The sequence below is a fragment of the Falco punctatus genome (genome assembly GCF_963210335.1).
Source record: "Falco punctatus genome assembly, chromosome: 6".
Taxonomy (NCBI): Eukaryota; Metazoa; Chordata; class Aves; order Falconiformes; family Falconidae; genus Falco; species Falco punctatus.
Genome location: NC_137585.1, coordinates 11089662 through 11114631, shown reverse-complemented (window position 1 = coordinate 11114631; position 24970 = coordinate 11089662). Strand labels below are relative to the sequence as shown.

At 41.0% G+C, this 24970-nt stretch overlaps 1 protein-coding gene across 6 annotated transcripts in view; it reads left to right on the top strand.

Annotated features, from left to right (window-relative positions):
- The window catches only part of FAR2 (fatty acyl-CoA reductase 2), a 148498-nt gene that overhangs the window by 107849 nt on the left and 15679 nt on the right, over positions 1-24970 (top strand). For all 6 annotated transcript variants that reach the window (XM_080391432.1, XM_080391433.1, XM_080391431.1 and 3 more), the window contains exons 3-8: positions 3271-3446; positions 6143-6322; positions 12091-12268; positions 13638-13682; positions 19190-19308; positions 22083-22150. In XM_080391432.1, coding sequence (XP_080247558.1) covers positions 3271-3446; positions 6143-6322; positions 12091-12268; positions 13638-13682; positions 19190-19308; positions 22083-22150 — 766 coding nt within the window. The remainder of the gene's footprint in view (positions 1-3270; positions 3447-6142; positions 6323-12090; positions 12269-13637; positions 13683-19189; positions 19309-22082; positions 22151-24970) is intronic.

Below are 24970 nucleotides of genomic sequence, written 5' to 3'. Positions count from 1 at the left end.
TTTATTATATATGTCCTGGGTGAGTTAATCAGAATTTAGAGATTCAATTATTGTTTCCCTGCAGACTGAGCATCACCTTTATGTTATGCACTCCCTGGACTGTAAGAAACAGTGTGAAATAAGCTGCATTTGTTTTGTCTTTAAATCTTCCTGCACTTCCCTATAAAGCACTGACAAGTCTGAAATCTTGAGATTCCATAAAAGAGGCAGCAGACTTTGATTAAACAGCTGCTCCTGTTATCTGATTTAATGGTGACAATGAACTGAATGTTCTTCTGATCCAGAAGCTTTCCAAAGCAGTATGCTGATTTGTGAGCTTGCGTTTAGAAATTGCCTTCATCCTTCAGAGAAATGTAGTGAATCATTGGAGGGGGTGAAAAACTACAGCTGTTGAGTGGCACGTGGTAGTAGGCAATACCTAGCAGTTGGCACAGAAACTGAAGGGGATATTATCTGCGGTGGGAACATCAGAAGGAGATGCCATGTTGGCAGAATATAACTGTTCAGATTCGAGCAAGGCTGGCACTGTAGAAATACTACTCTCCTTTTTATATGCCATGACTGAAATGGAGAAAGGGCTGATTCATTCTTTCTCTGCCTTTGCATTATTTATGCCAAAGTAAAACAAGTATAAAATAAGTCTCATCGGGTGGAGTTTTACATTCTCTTTGCAGTAGAACAAAAAAAAATTTCCTAAAACCTTTCCATTTTGTTTTGTCAGGGTTCGCTCAATGTGCAATCTCTCATGAGATGATATTTGGACAGCCAATCTAGCATCCTTTTGTTAGAAGACAAGCTTTTTACAGACATTAATGCTGCTGGTACCCGGTTCTGAACATAAGTTGTTGAGAATGCAGTTCCTACAGCCCAGCTGGCTCTCACCAATGTCTTTGCCCATGATAAGCTTTCTCCATCTAGAGATCTGTTCTCTGGCCTGGACTACAGCACTGAAACACACATGTAATTGGGTGCAACTCTCATGAGAGAGATTGAATGACATTATCATGTCCTAACTTCTGTTAACTTGCTCAAGTTTCAGGTGTATGATGGATGTGCAGCAGTGTGTTAAAGAAAAATACATGTTGTCAAGTGCATAGTGGGGAAGGGTAATGATTTTCTTGGCTCTTCTTTATGCCTAAGAACATTGAGGTTTATCCAGATTGATTGTCAGAGAAGCAGCCAAAAAGCCAAACAAGAAAATACTGCTATTGGTATCAATGGAATGTTTCATATGTCTTTTTCTTTTAGTACGTTTATGTCACACAATTTCCACTCATACATAAACACCGGGCAAATCAGAGACACAAAAATCTCTAGGAAAACAAGAGGCCATGATAGTAAAGAGATTTACAAACACAGTGTACACCGAAAAAACACAGAGCTACTGAGAAGCCAGCTGGCCCACGCTCCTGCCCCAAGGCAAGTTCAGCTGTTCCCTGCCTTTCCTGGCAATCCTTATCGAGATGATTCTTAAACGTGTCCAAAGGCAGTGGCCCACAGCATCCACCAGCAATCTGTCCCAGTACTTGGACATTCCTGTCAGTAGGCTACTTACCTTTGAATCATAGGATCATAGAATGGTTTAAGTTGGAAAGGACCTTAAAGATCAGCTAGTTCCAACCCCACTCCATGGGCAGGGACACCTTCCACTAGACCAGGTTGCTCCAATTCCCATCCAACCTGGCCTTGAACACTTCCAGGGATGGGGCATCCACAACTTCTCTGGGCAACCTGTTCCAGTGCCTTGCTACCCTCACAGTAAAGAATTTCTTCCTGATAGGTAATCTAAACCTACCTTCTTTCAGTTTAAAACCATTACCCCTTGCCCTGTCACTACATGTCCTACTAAAACGTCTGTCCCTTCTTTCTTATAAGCCCCCTTTAGGAGTGTGGCTATCCTTTGAAATCTAGATTTTACCTCTTCACATCCCACAGCCTCTCTATTGTATTTATTCTTTCCATCCTTTTTGTCACTCTGCCCCCAAAAGGGAGGAGCTTTCTGGACTTACCTGTTACTATTATTTCAATTGACATTGCTCAAATAAACTAATGCTGGCCAGCAATGCAAACCCCTTGGAACAGACGCTTCTAAAACTTAAGGCGATTTTTTTCAAATCGTACCCCAGCAAACTCGCGTAAGTGTTTTGAAATTCAGGCTTCGTCTTCTTTGCCTGTGAGATTTATCAAATAAAAGGTCTCCAGGTGGAACCTGCAGCAGCTGCCTGCTTTCACGGTGCAAGCAGAACTGCACCCAGACCTGCTGTACTGTTAGCAGTGACTCTGAGCTACTCACAGAGTAAAAATGGGAACGGAGGTAACTGCTGTTTTCACATAGGCACCTTTCAGGTGATGGCAGTATTGATCCCCTTGTCCTTTCAGAAGCTTTGTGCACAGTTGTCTTGCTGTCAGGGTACCTGATATTTGCATCTTAGGCAAAGCAGGGTGCCAAATGCTGGGTTTGAACAAGTCACCAGGCAGAACAGTATATGGAAATGTAGGGATCTTTTTAGTGGATAGATGTACAGTCTTGCATTCTGCAGAAGGCTGGGCAGAAAATGTGTATTGGAAAGAGATGAGGATCATAATCACAGGAAAAGAAGTCTGGGAGACAGGTTGACAGGCCAACTAGCTGCACACTTGTCATCATGCAAAATTGCTGGTGGCAGTTAAGAGCTTTAGCAGCGTGGGTTATTGAGATTCCCCATCTTTCCATCCCAAAGGCAGTTCCCCACAGGATTCATCTGACATGAAGAGTGACAGCAGGCAAGGAGCAGCAAAGGAAGAGGAGGAGCCAGAATGTGCCCTGTTCCCTCCTCTCCTCAAGTCCTTTGTAGAATTACCAAGACAACCACTTGCATCTAATGCTTCACAGGCTTTCCCACCCCATACTCTGCCCTTCTCCTCTTTAGCTGCCTCTGGTCCTACAGGCAGCCTTTGAGGTCAAATAGCAAGTGGTTGCAGGAGATGCGGGGGTACAGGAATTTCAGTGACTGTCCCAGGAAATTTGTGGTGCAACGAAGATTCATTCATCTCTTCAGCGCAGTGTGTTACCTCCTACATTTTTGTTCAGTTTCCCCTGTGAGGTTTTCCCATTGGAGGGAACAAGTGAATCAACTATTTTATCATCTCACCTGTGTCCTCCCTCCGACAGAACCTAGCGTTCTTTTTTGTGCCAATTTTATTGATTGATATAATCAGACTGGCTACTAATCAAAGTGATCTCAGCAGCCTGATTCTGTATCTGATCTCTCTCTCTGTTTGTGCTTCAAGGTCTTTGACAGGGTCCGAGAAGATTGCCCTAATTTCCATGAGAAGATTAAGCCTATTAATGCTGAACTCACTCAGCCCAAGCTGGCCATCAGTGCTGAAGATGAGGAGGAGCTTCTGACCCGGGTCAATATTGTCTTCCACTGTGCAGCAACAGTTCGCTTTGATGAACCCCTGAAGTATGTCCTGCTTTCTGTATTTGCTAAGCGTGATTCAGAACGCACGATAACCCGTAACACCCCGTTCAGTGAATCTCTCGTAGAACTGCGGTAACAAGTCCCCACTTGGGTTCCCATGCTACATGCGGTTCTGCGCTGAATGTGCAATGTAAATGCTCTGAAAATGTCATGTGCATATGCATGTCAAAAGTGAAGTATCTTGGCAGATTTTCATGGGAACAGAAGGAAGTACTGCAAGCTTGGGTTGTAGTGTAGTAAGGGAGTGAAGTATGACCTAAAACTGGAATAGGAAGAAGTGTGTTTTAGGTCAAGAGGGAGATGTTTTGGCAGGACTAGCTGGAGACAGCTTGAAGTGAAACTATGTTGTGTCTGTCTCTAAAGCTAGTGTTAATGGCCTTTCTTTGTCACTGAGTAACTGAAGAGGGAAATGAGATGTTGTTTAAGAAAATAGCTAGGAAAATAGCTTTAAAATACCCATCACTTTGTGTAATTAACCATTTGCAATAAATGCTTAGTGTCTGAAGGAGCTCCCTTGGGAGTGCCCATCTAGGCAGACTTTCTATTAAGAAAGAACAGGAGAATTAAGCCACTAAACCAAGATTAGATGTGTAGGTCTTCTGTGCAAACCAAAAAGGTCACCAAAACGAGGGGGGTGATTTGGATTGCCAGGTCTTCACAGTTTTTTGAAAAACACCAAAGCTGTGAGAGTAGAAAACAGAGTTATTAATATCAGTCTCCATTTACTCATACATAGGCTAAATAGATACCCACTGTGTCCACCATAAATAATTTTTTTGCAACAATTACAGTCACCAGAAAGGAAGCAGTTCTCAATTTAATCTTGAGCAACGTGTAGAACTTGGCTCAAGATAAAAGTAGTAAATCACTGCGCTGTATTAATAACCATAAGTGTTGTTAAATCAATACACAAATGAAGATGCTATGAAAATAGTCAGTGGCATGTAACATCAAAAGGAAACTATGTTTTTAATAAGGAGAATTAACTAGAAAGAAGTTAAAATAAAAAGTTAAAATGGTCAGCTGCTTGCAGGCAGTGTAGAAACTGTTTAAAAGCTGATAGCATGCGATCTGTCAGCATCTCTCTAACAGAACAAGGAAAATCCAGTATGATTAAACCGCAAAATACAAGAAGTTGTTAAAATAAAATTATTCCTGTCTAAATAATAAAATATATCATATGGGTAAAAGATCTAGCAAGTTAAATTTGAAAGCACAATATGGCTGCTCAAATAAGAAATTTGAGCAGCAACTTGCTAATGACACAAAAAAAATAAAAATATTTTTAAAACGTGGCAGAAGTCCAAAGCCTACCGCAGAACATGTAGATCCGATAGAAAAGGGAGGTGCAAAAGCAGTGCTGTGAAGATACTAGAAAAGCAGCAACAGAGAAACTAGATGAATTATTGGCATCAACATGCAGTACATTTAGGGAATTCTCCAGATGGAACTCTTGAGGGCAGAAATCTGAGAAACTGTGTTATATTGAAATATTAGTAGATGTAGTTTTAATCTAAATAGAAAAAATAAAGACTAACAAATCACCGAATTAGATGATATTCCCCTAGAAGGCTAAAGGAACTCTGAAGTGTCAGGAGAAATATGTTCTGGGCCTGTATTCTAAGTGCAATTCTGCTCATCCCCTCTCAGAAGGTATACAATCAAACAGAAATATACACGGAAGAGTAACTTTCAGATGGAAGGGTAGCTAAAGTAGAAGTACTCATCCTGCTAGGAGGGCAGGAGGAAATAGAAATATATAGAAAATGCTATTCTATAATAGTAGGAGGCTAAAAATAATAAGTACCTCTGGCTTTAGATATTGTGATCCAAGCATTAATCATATTCTTAGCTTCTGTTTTCATTCATCTGGACTATTTACAATTTCTCTTCAACATTAGTGTAATTAATTTCTTTCATGTACACTGTATTGATAGCATTATTCATAATCTTGTATGTGTTGTTGAAAGCTTCTACTCCTGGGCTGAACAGATTGCATATTCCTTAGCCTTTCCCTTCTGTGCAGGAAAGTGTCTTTCTTCCAGTACAAAGCGTGCAACAAAGTGGAACGTCTGTTCACTGAGATCCATTGCAGATCTTCTAGCTGTGCTGGGTGCATCAAGATCAACCTTGCTAACCAGGACTCTTTGTCTCTTACTCTTATCAGTTCTCTCCTCCATTCCTTAGGAATTTAAGCTGTTGACACAGCTTTAGACACCTAATTCTGTCTTATTTCAGTATGAAACTGCTTTTCTGGGCCCAAGGACCCTTTGCTGCTCACTGAAACCGCATGTTTATCTGGTGTAGCCGTGGTCCCTTGAGGAGAAGGCTGAATGGGTACTGTAGGAAGCATGCCTCAGTGGTCATGTGTGTTGGAAATATTTATTCCAGGAAGGGGTGGCAAATAGGACAGATATTGAGACGTTAGTGAAATGTTGCCTCTGATCCTTTGACTTGAGTATCAAAAAATATTTGAGAGACATTCTGTGGCCAGAACAGTGAATCCAACAGCATTGCTCTGAAGGCTGGTTTAGCCCTTGCATTCCATTGAAGCTTTCTGCTCTGCAGTGATCCCTTCCCTTCCTTCCCTTTTCATTATTTGGGGTTTGGATAATGCTCAACTTTTGTATATTCTTTCCAGTGAAATGCATTTTCTTTCTTTCCCCTGCCCTCTTCAGGCATGCAGTGCAACTGAATGCCATGGGCACGCAGCGGCTCCTGGAGCTGGCCCGGCAGATGCAGAACCTGGAGGCCTTCATCCACATCTCCACCGCCTATGCAAACTGTGTGCGCAAATGCATAGATGAGGTCATCTACCCACCCCCAGCTGAACCGAAGAAGCTCTTTGATTTAGTAGAGTAAGTAGGAACCGTGGTGCCTCTTCTGATATTGGTTCTGTTCCATTCTGCAGAAGACCTCTTAGTTGTCCATGTAACGTATCCAGTGGGATTTCTGTGCGTAGTTGCTGTTACTGCTGTATGATCTTGCCCACACACACCCATACCAGCAAGAAATGCTGTCCATGAGAGTGAGACCAAGGGAAGAGAGAGCTTTCATTCAGAGTGGGTTTGAGGGGTACTGTCCACGGAGTGTCATCCAGTAAGTCTGTCCTTTCTGGATTTTGTCTTGAAACAAGCTTTACTGAGTCTTTATGAAAACAGAAGAAATAGACTCTGTTCTGGAGCCTTTGTATCCAGAGAGCTGCTGAAGTCATGCTTTGTAAACATTTGGTTGAGCTTTTTTCCAAATGCAAAGGTATTGGGCAATAGCACAAACCACATTTAATAACCCTGTGATTTCAGCTCCCTCTAAATTTTTTCACACACCGTTTTTAAAAGGACTGTGATTTCATGAAAGTCCAGCACTAAGTTATGTGCTAGTGTATTTACTATGAGGAGTGAAGGCTGTGTCGCTGCTTCCTGTAAGACTCAGCTCTGTTGCTTGCTACCTTAGTAAGGAATGAAATTTTTCGTATATCTTATATTTGTTTCTTTATCTCTTCAGCTTCCCAACATTGTTTCCACTTATTTGAACAGTCCTGTGATATTAAACAGAAGATGAGTCAAAATCAGGGTGGTTTAGAGACTCCAGTAGGAGGAATCCAGGACTCTGAAGGAACAACAAAAAAGCTTGGTTTAACAGAATTTACTTAAGACTAATTAGAAAAAATAACAAAATCTGCTGATAAAGGCCCTTAGAAGAATTTTCCCACAGCTGTAACTGTGTTTTCATTTATTTTCTAGTGGTATTTCTCTTGTGTGATATAAGCAACTGACCTGTGAACTAGTAACCCAAAGATCTGATTAAAATCTTTTCTTCTCCTTGATACAGGGTAATAAGAGATGAGATTAATTAATGTCCCCTTGGAGAACCACTGGGTTTGTATTTCAAAAAAATATTTGTTTAAATGAATAATTTCACTGAGTGCTACTCCAGAAAGTTTAGTATAAATTTGAATTTCTCCAGTAGCCCATATTCTTGGATATGTTTACTTCCAGCTAGTAGTGATCTATCATTTATCATTTATTCAGCAAGTGGAGCATGATAAAAACATAAGAAATGCCATAGTGCATTAGAGCAGCGGACTGTCTGGCCCAGTATTTTGCCCTCAGCAGTGGCACTGGGAGATGCTGTTCTGAGTAAGTACACCAGGCTGGATACTTTTTGCAATCCGTTTCCCTTGTAGCCTCCCAGAAACCGGAACTGTTGTATTGAGGGGTGTTAGGTCCTATTCTTTTCTGATCTCTTTTTTAATCCACTACTTTGTTCAATTCTTTTTGAACTTTCTAGTACTGTGCCTCTGCGACTGCCTGTGGCAGCAGGTTCCAGAAGGTTACTAACTGCCGTGTAAAGACAAGCTTTCTTTTCCCTGTTTCAAACTGTCGTGCTAGCAATTTCATAGCATGTTCCATAGTTCTAGCATTGCAGTATCTGCAGCATTTGCCCTATTCTCTGCCTCTCCGGTTCTGTAAGTTTGTATTGCATTCACCCTGGACCTTCTCTTCTGGAGACTGAAGAGTGTCAGCCTTTTTAATATCTTCTCATATGCCAACATATCTGTCTGCTTGATTTTAGTTGCCCTTCCTCCCTGCCTTTTTTTAACTCCATTTACTCCCTGAGGTGCAGGGGCCAGACAGAACTGCATGCAGTACGCAAGGTGTGGTCAGTCAAAGTTTTATTTAAACAGCTTCAAATGACACCATTGGTCTTGTTCTCAGTATCTGATTATGTCCAACATTTCATTGACTTTTTTTTGTCTGCTGCTGCTCATTGACTTGGAGATTTCATAGAGCTGTCAGCCGTGCTTCCAAGAGCTCTTGCTGAGCTGCAACTGCCAGTTCTGAGTTTAGCAACCTCTAAAACCACTTTAGACTGCTTTTCCCTAAATGCATTACCACATCTTTATTTACAGTGACGCTGACCTGCCACCTTTTTGCCCACTGATTCAGTTTTACAATGTCCTTTGGAGTTCATCACTATCAATATTACATTTCACTGCCCCAAAAAGCTTACCATTGCTTGCAACTTTGACAACAATTAGGGTTGATGACTCCAATAAAAATAGACTCCAGGGAAGAACTGAATGCCAATCAGAAATGTGCAGTAGTGCCTGGCTACCCCAGAGGTTTCTACTCCAGCTGCTTTTGTATAAGACACTAGAAATTTATTTATCATAGCTTGCATGTGCAGCAGAGAGAATGTTTGAAAGAAAGGTTGAGTGACAGAAGATGGGCTTTCAGATGTGATTATCTTGGTAGTATGTTTGGTTGGTTTTTCTTACCCACATTAGACATGGGTTTTCTTGCTTTTTTTTTGACCAGTTATTTCAATTTGTTTTGCTGCTTGTTCTATGTCCCATACTCCAAAAATTCACCACCTCCCAGTACTATCAATAACATAGAAATCACAGCATACCCTCAGCTAGGATGGTCTGTGTTTCTTTACTGTGGTTGCAGGTAGCATTATATTTGCTCACAGCAAAGGCAACCACTGCTTTCCCAGGCATTGAAATCAGGTGGGCCTTATTGAAAACCACTTGTCTCCAGGGTCACTGATTTGGAAGGTAATCTGCAAATCAAAGGCAATATATGAAACAGCTGTGTGGGGCTGCAGAGCATATGAAGGAGCAAGATTGGGAAGGTCCCTGGGATGGGATGACATGATACAGGCAGAGTGGGATAGTGAGAGGTAATGAAAGGCAGAGGATTACTTGGAGGAAGAGTAAAAGAAGACAAAGCAGTTGGGAGAAGATGGGAGATGCACCTTTTATTATTCACCATGTAAGCTGAAGAAGTAATATGTGGGTATCTGGGTACAGAAGGTTTCAGAGAAAGGAGATTAACAGGTACCAGAATTTTACCTTCAAAAAGGGGAGGAGGGGAAAAAGCAGACAAGGAAATACAAACTCTCTTCAAAAAGGGGGAAGAAATACAGGTCATGTTTTATGTCAGCCAGCTGTGAAAGATTCATTTCACAAACATCCCTTGTTTTAAAGCGCTCTTCTGCAAGTGCATTAAGAGGCTTGATCACACAACTGGATGCAGTAACAGATGTGTTTAATGATGCTTTTGGCCATGCACTTGAAATATGCTTATGATTCTTTATCCAGTTGAAATCCCAAGCAGGACTCCCAGCTGTTTCTTTTCCTGTTCTTATCACCCTATTATATTTCTGCTTTCCAGTATTTTGATATTTAACCTGCAAGTAAAGCCTTAGGCTTAATCTGCGTAAACCAAAAGTCACACTTCTAAGTGCTGGCAGGCCAATAGAGGAAACATATAATCTGCCACATCAAGCAAGGTTTGCCTTAATCTAAAGCTGAGGGAAATCAGCTTTGAAGGGTGTGCTGAGGTAAGGAGCACAGCACACAGTGAAGTGTGGGCTGAAGCAGAACTGGTTTTGTTATTGCAGAAAATGTAGATCAATCACCACTTACAAGAGACTGTTTTATTAATACAAAGCGATTAACAAAGGAAATTATGTTTTCCTATGGCAGAGTAATTTGGTGCATATATGTGGTGAAAGAAGAGGTTACTAATTGCGTCTCTTGTTTCTATGGGGCAGTTGCAGCAGTGAGCAAAAGCAGTAGCTTTGTGATTTGGCATTTTAAAATCTTCAAAGTAGGTCACAGAGGAGCAGGAGCGGTCTGCCTCGCTGAACTGTCAGCTCTGCGCTGCTGTGATTGTAATGCTGGTGGATCCGATCACCACATAGGATGGTACCCTTAAGATATGCAGGAGTATGGTCCTCTTGATGATCACTTAAAGTGATGCAGAGGCCTGTCTGGGAGGATGAGGGCAAGGAGAAATTGCTTCCTCTTGTACTTCTACCCCTGTCTTTGCTTTGTGAGAATGCTAACCTGTAAGCCCCTATTATTTCAACAAAAGTTAACACACAAAGAAAGAGAAGGGGAAAAATACTTGGATGCAGCTTAATCTGAGTTCCCAGATGAACCTAGTCTTCCTCCAGGCTCTGCAGAAACAGACATCTTCTTTTGGTAGGCTGGTAATTAATTACACGACAGATTCAAACAATGGCAATTTAGCTGAGACCCTGAGGAAGCTGGGTTCAATGGCTGCCTAAATGGACTTTGTAAATTAAGTCAATATTGTGTATTGTAGAATTATGCTTGTAGCCTCTGCGTAATTCTACTTCATATTTTATGCTTAAATAATTTTTCTGCCTTATTTCTAAAGCATGGGACCAGGGTTGCAAAGGAAAGTATTTGTGCCTCTATAAGGCTTATATATATATATATATATATATATGTAAAAATCTATATACTAAAAACTGTCAGATGCCTTTTAACTCATTCTAAAACTGATTGACTGATTTTAACCCTCCTCTGCAAACTGTTTTGCAGTTTCAGTGAATCAATATTTTCTCATACAACGGTTTTCCTGAAATGCTTCCATCTGTATCTAAGGAGAGTCATCTGAAAAGCAGTGTGCCACCTGAGCCATCAGGTGTTTGCACATTTAAGTCAATATGATTAATTCTTCAGGTGTGACAGTCTCCACCTTATTCCTCTCCCCTTGACCTCCATCTGTTTCTGAAATTCAAGATACGGAGGGGTGAAGCAAGGATCCACAGGAAGCAGTATCCTTATGATGCCCCTGGGAAGAGTGCACCCGTGCAGTCTGGGCTATAAATCCATTGACTTAATTACAAATTGGATTATAGGAGTTAATCTTTGGTTCTGTGGTGTAACACCAGACTGCTGAAAGCCTGTTGGGGATTGGCAGCAGCGTGCAAGGGCTCTGGCAGTACAGCCAGTTCCTGTCCTTTAGACCCAAGTGCTGGCAGGACCGGCGAAGTCTTGGTGGTGTGCCAGGGAAAAGCCTTTGAGCCCTTGCTGCAGCGCCACAGTGGTAAGGGCCACCTTTTAGAAGGTATATGCAAAACTACTTCTGATGGATTACATACTTGAATACCGTTTAAAAAAAAAAAAAAAAAAAAAAAAAAACAAAAAACACACACACCCCTCAGTGAGGTCTTTTTGGGTTGTTTGGGCATTTTTTTAAGCAGCAGCACTGAGTTTCCTAATTTCTTATGTGGACAAGCCTGTGGAAAACCAGTTGGAAGGAACTTTTAACACTGTAAATAGTCCTACTAGAGTAATATCTCTGTAGTACATTGTTCTAGCATTTGAGACCTTTGTAATCCTACTCGACTCAGTAACTCAAGGTTACCAAGAATCTCCTGAAACCTATTTGGGAGTATATAGGGACTGTGTTGGCTAAGGATGAGTGCTATGTAGTGAGAGTGCTGGGCTGAAAAGCTCCATCAATCTGTAGACCATGGCTATATTTATATCACAGATTGTAGTGAAAAATAAAGCACATGAGATTGCTTTAAAATGAGATTGTGTAGACCTGAAGCTGATCTGGACATCATAGCGTGAAGCTCACCAGGTCATCCGTGTTTTGCACTTTGAAGATAAAAGTAATGTTTCTCCCAAAGAGATGTTTTAAATCCAAACCAGTTGCTCCCTGCTTTGTCTTAAACGGCTTTGACTTGCTTATTCTTTGTTTCAGGTGAGGATTCCTGTCTCACTGGTCTCTTTTTGCCTCAGCCTTTTCTCTCTCTGCACGGCAGATAATGACATTCTCCTTGTTTCCTGTAGGTGGTTGGATGAATCCATCATTCAAGACATCACACCCAAGCTGCTTGGGGACTGGCCCAACACATACACCTACACCAAAGCCTTGTCAGAATACCTGATTCAGCAAGAGAAAGGAAACTTGAACATTGCTATCATCAGGCCATCCATCGTGGGAGCTAGCTGGCATGAGCCTTTCCCAGTAAGCATGAATACATAGCACATCCCTACCGAGAGCCCTTTGATACAGCTGGAGCTGCGGTATTGTCGGGCATCTCTCCCTGCTTGTAGCAGAGTCCACTTGAGAAACAGGTACTCCAGTCCATAGGCGAGTGTGCGGAGGAGGTGGACCAGTGCTGGAGTAGAACAGGAAGCCTCTATCAGCATTTTCAGGAAAGACTCTTGGCTCCAAGTGAAAAGAACACATTTAAGCAATAGTAACAAGAGCTGGGATAATAATGGTGCAAAATGCTGGACTTGGAACTGACAGTCTTACACGCAGAGGATCGTGCCCAGATAGACACACAGGGGAGTTTCTGTGCTAGCTGGGGAAACACAACATCTGAGGGTCAGTTGTAGTCCTGCTGCATTCTGGTTTGAGTCTTTGTGTGGTTTAGGCATTCTATTAATAAGGTCCTGATGAGCACCCTAGACCTCACATGGTCCGTGAAAGCATTTGATAATGTCATGTGCAGTTACCTAGTATCTCTGTCTTATGTTGGCAGTCATTGGATTCACTGGACTGACGCTCGTATGGGCCTGTTGCAGATACAAATGTCGGCCACACAGTAATTAAATGCAGCTGTACTTTTGGACTGAAATAATTCACTAAGCTAAATATACTGGTAGGAATAGTGTGCCCTAACATTGCAGCCAAATTGGAAAGGCAACATAAAGTTACCCTTGGCTTTCAAGCTCAAAGCGTGCCAAACAGGCTGAGATATAGCCAAGGCTCTGGGCCAAGCTCCCCATCTTTGAAAGACAGAGTGAACTCTGTCAGGTGTCATAACCTGCTTCAGGTCAGACAGCTCATCACTGCTCTTAACTCCAGCTCCCACAAGTGGCGGTTTCCCTGATGTGAGGTAGGATGGGATTCAAAAGTGGCGTGGTTTTGGGGTTTGTTGTTTTTCCTTGCCTTAGAACTTGGCTGGAGTAACCAAATCAGTCTCAGTGACATCTGTGTGTTGTATGTCGGAGGGTATGTAACACGCTGCCTGTTTTCAGCAAGTGTGACAGCACCAAGGCACTGCAGTGTTTAAAGCCAGAGTTTATTCCTGTAGCCAAGTCATATAGGAAAGAAGTGGTTTCTAAAAACAAAATCAGATTCTGTTGTTGACGGGTAATTGCAGACAGAATGAGGTATCATACAATGTCTCCACTATTTAAAATCAATTAGGTACTTGGTACTGGTTAGCTTCCTGGCAGCTGTCCCAGATAGGCTGGCATCTGTCTTAACTGGTGTCTCATTGCTTCTTTGTCTACACCACAGCGTTATAACCCTTTCACCATTTTGAAGCCTGTGTAAGCAATATCTCATCAAAAGAAATAGTAATCATTCTTCTTTCTTGCAGGGTTGGATTGACAGCTTCAACGGGACGAGTGGAATATTTGTTGCGGTATGTCTAGTTACTATTTAAGCTCCCCTTAAAGCGGAGTCTGTTACTAAAATAGCAACTCTGAAGTTACTCTACAGCCCCTCTTAGAAATTGTATGCAAAAAAGAATCATAGTGATTTTCTGAATCTGGTAGAAAGATACCACACACTTACCATACATCCATGTGCCTGTAGGACCCAGAAGAGTGTCTGTTTATGCTGCACTCAAAAAAGGACACTGAGGGAGTATTCATGTTGCTGGTTCACTAAATGTGAATTGCAGTTTCTAAAAACTCTAAAAAACCCTAAAGTTTTGGATAAATTTGGCCAAATTGTCAAAGAAAATGCAAAAGAGGCATTCTTGAAACTAGGATAACTCACTGATGTCAAAGCTTGAATCTTCTAATAGAACTTAATTTTCTAGGCCAGATTACCGTACTGTCAATAGGAGGCAGCTTCATTTATCCTTTCACATGTATTGTTTCTAAGTCCACTGCTATAGTTTGTGACCACTCCTCAATAACAAAGATTCTGCATCTCATTTGCCATTGCTATATACAGGATTTCTGCATGTACAGAGTCCACCTAAATAATGCGCGTAACCATCAATACAGACTCTGCCAGTTACATCAATAGTTCACCATATTCTTGCTTAACACTTGTGTAAATAACTATGGTGAAAAATGGTGACTAACAAACCCATAAGATAAATAATGAATAACTTGATAAAAGTTTCCCTGTAATATGAAAACAATCATTACAGTTTAACAAATGAAATCAGTAAAGCTGCATACCTTTTTCTCTTGGCTTACATTTCTTTTCTGAACTCAAATTGCTGCCTTAGGTCCATCTGTCAATGCTTACTGCTGTATAGCTATGGGCAGATATTTTTGTTCATGTAAGATTCGTCCAACTCGATTACTTTGTAAAAACTACATTGTAATCGGTGTGATGCAGTGTATAAAAGGATTAGTAGTCTACAATCCTAGGAGAATAGAATAAAACCCAAATATCATCTTGTTAGAAAAGCTCATTTATACCTGAAGTAGAGCTTAAACAGTAACTATTACAGTTACTTCTGGAATCCACAGGACCAGTGAAAGTAGTGGGTATATCCCAGCTAATGCTTTTTATCTGAAACCATAGTTAAATGTTTCAGAGAGATTCAAGAGCCCCCAAACACATCACTTGTGTTCACAACGTGTTATTAGCTTCTCTTCATGTCACAGTTTCTTTAAAATAATTATCAACCTCTTACTCATTGCTGACTGCTTATAAAGCTTGTACCGCCTCTCTGCTCTACTCCCTGCATCTTGTGCTGTTTTCTGTGTTCTTTCATGATGTCTTGTCATCATCACGATAAAGAAAGTTTTTGCAGTTCCTTAATTTTGCAGATCCACTCCTTAGATTTTCATGTGACAGGTTCTAATTTTTGTAGTGGTATCTCTGATTTTTGGTATTTTTTTTTTATTACTTTTGAGCACTAAAGATGTCCATCACAAAAATTTGTCTAGAATTGATTTGCAAGGAAGATGTTATACAAAAAAGTTTCATCGCATTGCTTTTCATTCACCAGAAGTGAATTACCTAAGTAACAATTACAGCAGCTTGCTGTCTGTCATACGTGTATCATATGCAAGTATGTTATGAAACAGAGGCCAAATTCATATGCTTTCAGCCATATAAAAACAAGCCAATTAAATCTTTAATTTTTTAAAAATAATTTCCCCCCCCCTCCTTTTTTCTTTTCTTTTAATCTGCCAACAAGTATATAACACTAATGGTTAAGTATTGGGAAATTTTGCCCCCTTATCAGTCTTTTTTCAATAGTGTTCACTTCAGGAACTTACACTAGAGCTTGCATGTTTTATACAGTTATCCTTTGCCACTCATACCAGTAACTAGTATTTTCTACTTTTCAAAGCAAAAAATTTCTAACCTTACCAAATGCAACAGCAAACCTAACGGCCGTTTCACGAAGGCCAGGTTTCACATGCAGATGCCAGGTTGTGTCTTTATTTCCAGATTAACTCTGTGGAAAGGAAAGATTTTGAAATTCTAGGATCACTGTAGTGAATAACTACCCTTTTGAGTAAAAGCTTTGACTTGCACTGGAATAGTTTTGAAATAGAGGTAGTATTTTTGGTTCAGGTTTGAAGCTCTGAGGTTCTTCAATATAGGAAATAGAGACAAGGAAATTTGTGTCACCTGCACTGAGCTCTCCAGTGATGAAACACGACAATTTGATATGTAACTATATCAAGACTTAACCAAAAAAAAGACAAAAAGCAATGACAATAGGTGCAGGGTGTAGAGACTTTGTAGAGTCTGTGTCCAGTAGCTCTCTGTCCCTGCAGGCAGCAGTGCTGGCTGGCACCAGTCAGGAGCAGAGACCCTGTGGTGTGGAGACGTGAGGGGGGAATTGCCAGTGCTGACACAGCATTTGCCTTGAACTGTCTCTGGATGCTACTGATCTTGATTGGACTGATGCTAGGTTTTTGGAAGTGAAAAGTATTTATTGTTAGGGAGCTCAAGAGATGCTCAGTCATCTGAGGGGAAAAAAAAAAAAAAAAAAAAAAAAAAAACAAAAAAACAAAAAACCCAACACATGGTTTGAATTAATGTATTGGTATATGGTGAATCAGTAATTCCTGTTTGGCAGTTTGAAAATTAGCCCTTGAAATCCAGGTTATAAATTAGTTTGATTACCTGGAAGTTGTGTGATTACAGCCAGCTCTCACGGCCAGCTGTTATTTCAAACTGTATTTATTAGTCAAGTAGCTTTATTTGCCTTAATTAAGGATGGAAAAAGTGAAAGGGAAGTGTTTTGGTGGTTTGGTTGTTGTTTTTTTTTAATAGTGTCCCCCCCAGTACCGAAGTACTGGCTTTCAACTTCTACCCAAAGATCATCCTATATGGGGAACAACCTCCAGATTCAGATTTGGTTCAGATGATCTTTGGAATCATCAGGGGAGAATCCAAACTCCAAACCTTGCAAAGACTTCTTTTTTTTTTTTTTTTCCTCAGCCACCACTACAATATTTGACTGATCATTTCATTCCATAAATAGATATATTTCCTTTAAATATTCATGTCGTATGGGAGTTCGGGTTGTTCTTGATTATATAATTATTTCCCCTACAGTTGCTCCAGCTGCTGTAGGGAGAAACTTTGTTGATTTAAGAACAAAATTAAATTAATTACATTTTCACTGGACTGTAATTGACGCATTTTGTCTCGCTGCTCCATATGATATGTAAAGACCTTCCTCCCTGCAAGGCAGTGAAGCTGTAGGGCAGAACCGTGGTGTAACTCATGTTCTGGACAGTGGCTGACATCAAAGTGCCTCATCTGGGAGTCTGTCCAGAAATGTCAGACTCAGACTGGGAAATGATTTTGGAGGCTTCAGCTACAATAGCTTCTATTTCACTCAAGAGAAAAAAGTCGGCAATCATAAATAGAAATATTTACCCGGTAATTAAGTACCAAACCATTTCCAATGTAAAAAAGTAACTTAAAACACTTAAACCTGAAGTCTTTACTAAAATACACAATATGTTAAATCTCTAATTCATTCATGTGTACACAAACATCGCATGCTTCTCTGAATACAGGCAAGTTTGCAGCACATCCATCAGATTTAATAGTTTTGAAGACCTCAAAAATGTCTTTCGTGTACCTGTGAACACGTGATAGTTTATCACGCAGTGGTGTCTAGTGGGCATGTGTACACAGCAGTGGAAAAGTCATGGCTGAGCTTGATTACCACCTTTGATTCTACTTTCTTTTTTTTCTCTTTAAAAAAACCACCAGTCAGAACAACAACAGAAAAATCATAGTGTTGTTGCAAGTTAAGGTTTTAATGTCTTAGCGTAACTGTGGTTGGGCTTAGGACAGCAGAAGTTAAGTGCATGCTATAGGTGTGAGGAGGATGGAGTTGTGTGGGGAAGCTTACACGGCTGCCTGTGTCTCAGTCTATGATCCTTCTGCCAGCTGCACCAAGGATGAGATGTGACTGCTCAGGAGTCTTAGCTCGTGAAAATTAAATCAGTCGTAAGTGGTATTGCCTTACTTGCAAGCTATGAAGTGTAACAAAACCGTCTGATTATAAGAAGGGGAAAAGAGGGGGAGAGAGACAGAACGACAAACCCCAGATAAACACCTCCCAAACAGGGGGATGAAGTGTCCCTTAAAATCCCCCAGTGATGGTGTAGACAGTGGTGTGTACTTTACAAGTTGATATCAAGTCTGAAATGCTTTTTCCATCACATCTTTCTTCTCCCCAGACTTCAGGCAAGGGTTTTTCCACAACTAGGCATTTCTTGTCCAGTTGCTGTAGTAAAACTTTAACTGATGGAGAGCTATTTTATCATGAAATGGGAGTCTCGGGTTGGAAGAAAATAAATGCTATAACATTTCCTTTGCCCTAACTTTTAAATATTCGTGGATCTGTAGAGCATATTCTTTGCCCCATCACTGAGTCCTTCCCTCTGGCTTTGCATGGATCTAAATTATAAGAGCGTTTTTCCTTCCTTGCTTCACTAGTGCTTGTATCCTCCTAGCTTTTCCACTGGGTCCTCAGCATCATTGCATTTTATTTCTCACGTGTTAGGTAACTTGATTGCAACCTTGACTCTGCCATTGGAGGTTTCTTTTCTTATTTGCTCCCTTCAGCCCTCATACCTGACACTAGGTGAAGTTCCTTCACCCTGTTTCACCTCTACATTTCTGTATTATTGAATTGTCCTCCCTGATTTAGTCTGCCATGTTTTTGCCATCTGTTGCCATGTCTCTGCTGTGGAATCTCCAAAGATTAATCGGTCATCAAGGAAAACCCTTGATAAGCATTCAGGTTAAATATATATATTTTGGGAGGCCTGATCCCCTAACAAATTTGGTACTTCCAACCAAAGCAAAATGAAAATCTTCTATTCTTTGTTGTTGTCTACCTCTTCTCTTTGGTTGTCAGTACTCTGTATTTTCACTCATTAATCTCCTGATTGTCATTGGGTTGCAATCTCTTCAAGGCAGGGGCCGTGTCTCAACTGTATCTTTGTGCTTAACAGACACAGCTTTGTAAAAGAGGAGAGTGTGAATACATCCAAAGGAAATGGAGTAAACTTTTCAAAAAGCCTATTGGTATCATTTCCAAAGTGACTGCTGTCTTTGAGGGACACTCAGACCTCTGTCTGCCTGTGTCACTTATGAAAATGTAACTTCAGGTATCACTGGGAATTTTACTTTAGTAAATTCAAATACATTTTTTCCTAAAGTATTTTTTTCATATTGAGTTAAATAAGTCACAGCTTTTCTTGTACACAGCACAGATGTTATCATGTTTTAGACATCCTCTGAAAACGCAGAACAGTGGGATCTGCCTGAGATCCATCTTTGTTTTCACAGAACCCAAATAATCTTCTGCAGCCGGTGCCAAGCTGAAAACTGCTAATGTGATGGTCTGTCCTCAGTCCAAGCCGATCAAATCTCACTATGGCCTTACGTTAGTGACCGTTTTCCTTTGTCCCACAGGCAGGCAAAGGGATTCTGCGGACTGTCATCGCCAACAACGAAGCGGTGGCCGATATGATTCCAGTAGACGTCGCCATCAACCTCACCCTTGCGGCCGGGTGGTACACCGCCGTGCACAGGTGGGCAGCTGCTGCTGTTTTGCGGGGCTTGGGCATTTCCTGCCTGCACCAGGACTTGAAAGGGAACCAGAAGCTAATGGAAAACCTGTGCAAGAGCCTGGCCGATCTGTTTTCTGGTTCAGGTTTCCTCCTCCATGTCGGCAAGGGCTTAAGAGCACAGCAGAAGCAATAAAGGCAGGGGTTTAGAGTTAGGAAATCTCCAAAGCTGCAGGTGAGATCTGTTTCTCAGTACAACATAGGCTCAGCTGACAAGTCTGTCTCTCAGAAGTGACTTTTCTGAAGGACAAGAGCTTTACTGTGGCTTTGCAGCAGCTACTTTTCAGGCCTCCTTTCTCAGGCAGCTGCATTAAGTCATTTTTCCAGTGTCTTCCAGGGTTTTCTTGGTGAAAATGCTCTGCCTGTTTTCCTTGGAAAATGCTGCACAATATAAATATATTATGGGCTCATATGATGGGGAGAGGATCTAAAACTTATTCTTTGCATTGTGGAGAAGGGTATGTATAAGTGACATTAAGGATTTAAGACCTTTCCCTGTGAACCTCTAGCTCTGATCTTTAATCGTTAGGTAGGAAGCGGTAGAGTGTAATCCACATGAATTATTCTGGAGGTGTATGTCATTCTGAGAAATCAATACCAGGCAAATAAAAGGCAGAAATATTTTACATGGAAAAGACAGAATAAGCCCTCTGAGCTGAGAGTAGGGAAGAGCTGTGTACAGTACCCTAAATACAGGGATTCTTAAAAGGCAGCTCGCCAGCTCTTCAGATTTATTTTTCTCATCTTTTTCTCCCCCTCCATCAGCATCAGACACAGCAGCACAGGCTGGGAAAAAATAGATACAGCTTCCCCTTACCCACATACCTCTGAGAGCCTCCAGATGAAGAGGGCTATGGCCTGTCCATAAAGCTGGAAAAGGAGAAGAGCACATGTTGATGAGCAGTATATCAGCCCACAGGTAGAATTCCCAGCTCTGGCCGTGGTGGGAGAAGGGCCATGTTTTCTAACTTTTCATTGGCAAAAGATACATAGCTTTAGTCTGGTTCCCACACAAATAATTATTAGGCTAAAGGAGCAACTGAGGAACTTGATTTAAAGCTTTGTCTAGCTGGGCACAACCCCAAGATCAGCAATCTGTATACAAAAACCAAGAGCCTGAGCCTTCTGTAAATTTGATTTCTCTGAGAGAATTTTGGATTTAGGTGCTGTCCTGAAGAACATCATGTGTGGTTTATGATTTTTTTTTTTTCAAATCATCTAATAAGAAAGTCAGTGTCCTTCAGGGCAGCTGACATTACCCACAGAAATCAGATTCTAAAACTTAGCAGAGAACTGCAATTTTCATTACATAGCATAGAAGCTGTACAAAACCCTACACTACCAAGGCCATCAACTCAGCTGGAAGGTGGAGAATGGGAAAAAAAAAAAGAAAAGAAAAAAAAACAGCAAGGAGAGACTCTTCACTAGAAGCTGGGAAAACAGAGAAATCCTCTTTCTTGGTGTTTAATGGGCCTGACCCATGGGGCAAGTGGAAGCCTGCACTTTCACGTCAGTGCGCTTTCCATCAGGCCATGGGCGTAGCTCAGCACTACGTGAGGTTTTGGTATGGGTACATATTGCAGATTTAGTCTGTAGTGAGTTGCTGTATTGATCTGCATAACGCAGTTTCCCACATTAAGCACTATGGGCGTTTCTATGTTCAACACTCTATCAGACTTGCACTCAGCAATTCGGTTACAGGAGATCATGGATTCAGAGCTTGACACATGTCTTTCAGTCCTAACCATCCCTAGAAGTCTGCTAGGAATTAGTAATAATGACAATATACAGCCAAATGCCATGAATTCAAAGCACTATTACAAAAAGCACCATTAAAACTGTTCACTATCCAAATGCCATTTTCAAGTTTTGCTGTGTGAGATTTTCTGTCGCAGGTTTAGGGGTTCTGTCTCCCAGTCTCTTCAGTCACAGGAGTTTGTAAAAGAGAGGTTCCTCATGGGCAGCCTCCTCCGGTGGCTCCGGCTCTGAGCACCACGTGCACCCTAGAAGCACTGAGGTGCTGTATCCTCCAGCCACGCTGCCAGCCCCTGTTCAAGGCCAGATCTCACTTCTTTTAGCATTTTGGCAGATGGCTCCAGATGCTAATGTACTGTAAGAAAAATGCTGTGCTGATGGCATCACTTGCACCCTTGGCAAGGCAGGCTGCTGGGGTCGAAAAAGCTGTTTGACTAATTCTTGCCTTATATCAAAGGAAGAAATGAAAAGCAGTATGATCTACGTTAAGTTCCACACCCAAATAACATCAAACTTTATTTGGTATTAAAATGAGAATTTTGTTGAAATGGATTCGTAATCACCACCCTAACAAATGGAGTTTGAAAGTAGCACAAATCATATCCTTTAAGTAAATGACTGTAAAATACACAGTGTGTCCCTGAGGTTGCCTTGGGCCTATTATTTACAATATATTCAGATAAACTATTTTTAAAAAACCCAGAAATGTGTCAGTATGCATGCTTTCCTTATTATTTTTATTTTTTATAAGTGATATATGATTTTTCTCAAATCACATACGCTTTCCAGAATCTGACTGAATGGTATAAAAAAATTGTGGTTTATACTGTATTTTCATATTTATGAAAAATGCACTTTTCTGCATTTCTTTAAATGAGCTGATGTTACTGTTTCTTGGGCTGTTAGATTTCATGCTCCATTAATAAAGCTTTCGGTGCTTTTCTTCAAACCTTAAAATAATAATAATAATTTCTCTTTTCCAGACCAAAAAACCTGTTGGTGTACAACTGCACAACAGGCGGAATCAACCCTTTCTTCTGGGGAGAAATGGGTAAGTTCTAATTTAAATCTAGAACGTGTCAAACGTCAATAGCATTCCCCAGCCAGGCTTTGAAGTGGTGGTTTCCTATATTTAGGTGGCATTCAGCATCTGCCATTCAAACTGCATGTGGGAGACCCAGCTGCAGTCAGTGAGGTCCTGTGGGCAAAGTTCCTGGCGCTGGGCATTCAGCGCAGGAAAGCATCGATTTGCTTTTCGTTGTGGGCGTAATCACAGAACAACCCAGCAAAGTGCTGCACTGAGGTGTTGTGCTGGTGGGAAAAGGAATCGAGAACCAGCCCCTTAATTCTATGAGAAGATGCTCTGTGTAGCCCTAACACAACATCTTCCTTTTCTGGCTGCTGGGGTTGCTGGGTTTGAGGTTGCTTTTGTGCTTTGAAATCACTTGGAGAACCTTGATAGTAAATCAAAACTAGTATATTATGGAAGCAAAGTAGCATTTCTTCCTCTTTCTGTGCAGAAAATTCTGAACAGAAATAATTGGTGTAGACTTGAGAAGGCAAACCTTGAAATGACAGGTGCGCTTCAAGAACAGTTTCCCTTTTGATCATGAATTTTATCAGCAGAAAAATTCAAATTATTTTTGTGGCTGACTTTTCTTCAAGTGGATGTGCTTCTGAGGCAAGGCAGAGGTGAAAGAAAAGGAGACAAATCCTGACACCTTTACAGTGGAAAACATGTTGAAGCCAAGCAGCAGAACTCTGCTCAGGTGTATACTGTAAAATAATACATACAGTGCATGGACTTCTGACTTCTAAACAGCCTTTGCTTTACATTTGTCTTTGCATTATTTAAGTGGCAAACTGTAAGTCAGTAGAGAATCAGACCATAACTGCATGTTCAGAACAAAGCTTGTCTGAAAATCCTATTAATGTCCTAACCATGATATTGATCAGTGATCGAGCAGGGAAGACGTTTCAGCAATCGGCTGAGCAGTGAGAACGTCACACCAAGTTCCTGGCTTTTTTTTGGTGGGAGAGATAATGTTGTGTTTAGTCACAGATCTTCTGTGGCTTTTTCACAGGAGTAAATGCAAAGCTCTTCACAGGCTGCTACTTCAGGCAACAGCCACCATAGTACTACTGCCTGAGGTCTGCCTTTCTTAACTCATTTTCAATGTAACTTTACTGATGGAAACAGCAATGTATTAATGCATTGTAATTGATTTTATTCTGTTACTTCGCTTATAGCAGTGGATTTAGCAATGAAATCACCCGGGTGCAGCAGCAGCTTGCATAAGCAGTTGAGCTGTGTGATGGAACTGAAGGCAAAATTTTCTCCTTGGGTGACACTGTGGACCTCTTTCTACCACACGTACCCACAGTTTTCCTGAGAGCAGCAGGCCACAGAGAATTAGGATAGAGTATCAAAGAGCAAAATTTTGCATATTTTTTTGCATGATTTAAGAAATTAGTTTGGGAAAGTTTTATCGCATTGGGATGTTACGACTGCAGCCATCCAGTTTGAATTCTCAATTCAGTCTCCTAGCAATTTCTATTTGGTAAATACATGTAATTCTAAAATCTTCTGTAGTCATTCTGTAGGAATGACAGGGAAAGACAGCAAAGTAGGGATTCTGCAGGAGGAAAGGAGAGAAAAATTGAACAGCGAAATTGAGACTGAAGTGGGCTGAGGATGCCCTGGGTAGGGAACAGAAATGACTGAGATGGGGACATTTTGAGTACAAAGGTGATGAGTTTGGAGGGAGGTGAAAGAGCTCGAGAAGATAATTATTTGAAAAATATGTCTGCTTAAAAACTCATGTTTAAACGTCCATTGCAAACCAGTTTATTCTACAGATCTCCAGATACAGACAAACCTCTAGTGTTAAAAGGAACATTAACTGACTTCTTTCTTTTCCAAATAATGCTATGCCCTGAGATTTTTTTCTTACTTTCTTGTTATTTTCCTTGCTTTTTTCTGTGGTCAGACAACTGAGTATTAATCTGAAGAAGCGTATTTTGCTTTCTTGCAATGTAAGTACTCGTCTGACTTTGTGAAGTACATTTTGCAATTTCTGCTCAAAACTGAACCTTAAAGCAGGCTTTAAAACGGTGTCCAGTGTGGGAAAACTTAATTCAAACTTATCCTTGACAGTCTGCCTAGGTGAGACTACTGTCTGATTCTCCCTCTTCTAAATCTGCCTTTGGGTTGTAGAATTTGCTGCTGTGTTTTTGTGCAGGGGCAAGACCACCCACCCGCTAAATTGGTTCAGTAGCTCCTAGAGGTGATGTCTGTGGTTTGGGGTTTTCTGCTGGCCTGACCCATCTGTCTGTCTGATTCTTTCTCTCTCCCTCCAAAACAAACTGTTGGAGCGTAGGAGATTTGCTATGCTTGTGAAGTTGAACACTTCCCAGAAATTAGAAGACAGAGCAGTTGAGCTGAGTCGGTGCAAGTCAGGTTCGTAAAGAAAATGCCCGTAGCATTCCAAATTCCATTCCATACCAGTCCCAAATTACGCAAAACTGGTGTTTTCCTGATGTCCTTCCAGTAAGTCAAGTTGGTCTCATTGCCTTTTTATTTGCATTCTAGAACAAAACCACTGTCATTCCTGACTTTCAGAATTTTTCTTAAGTTTTCAGCAGATACCTGCTCTTGACATATGTGCTTCTCACACCAAGTAGTATCACAGCATAATACTGTCGCTCCTTTACTACAGCTGCATTCTCTGCTACAAGCCTGAAGTAACCAAGATGATAAGGGTGCTGCTGATTTGTGTGAATCTGGTGTACACCCAGTGGTCTGCATTTTCCACTTACTGATCAGTTCTTTCTTGCTATCCTGGCCAAAGATGCCAAAAATGCAAAGCAA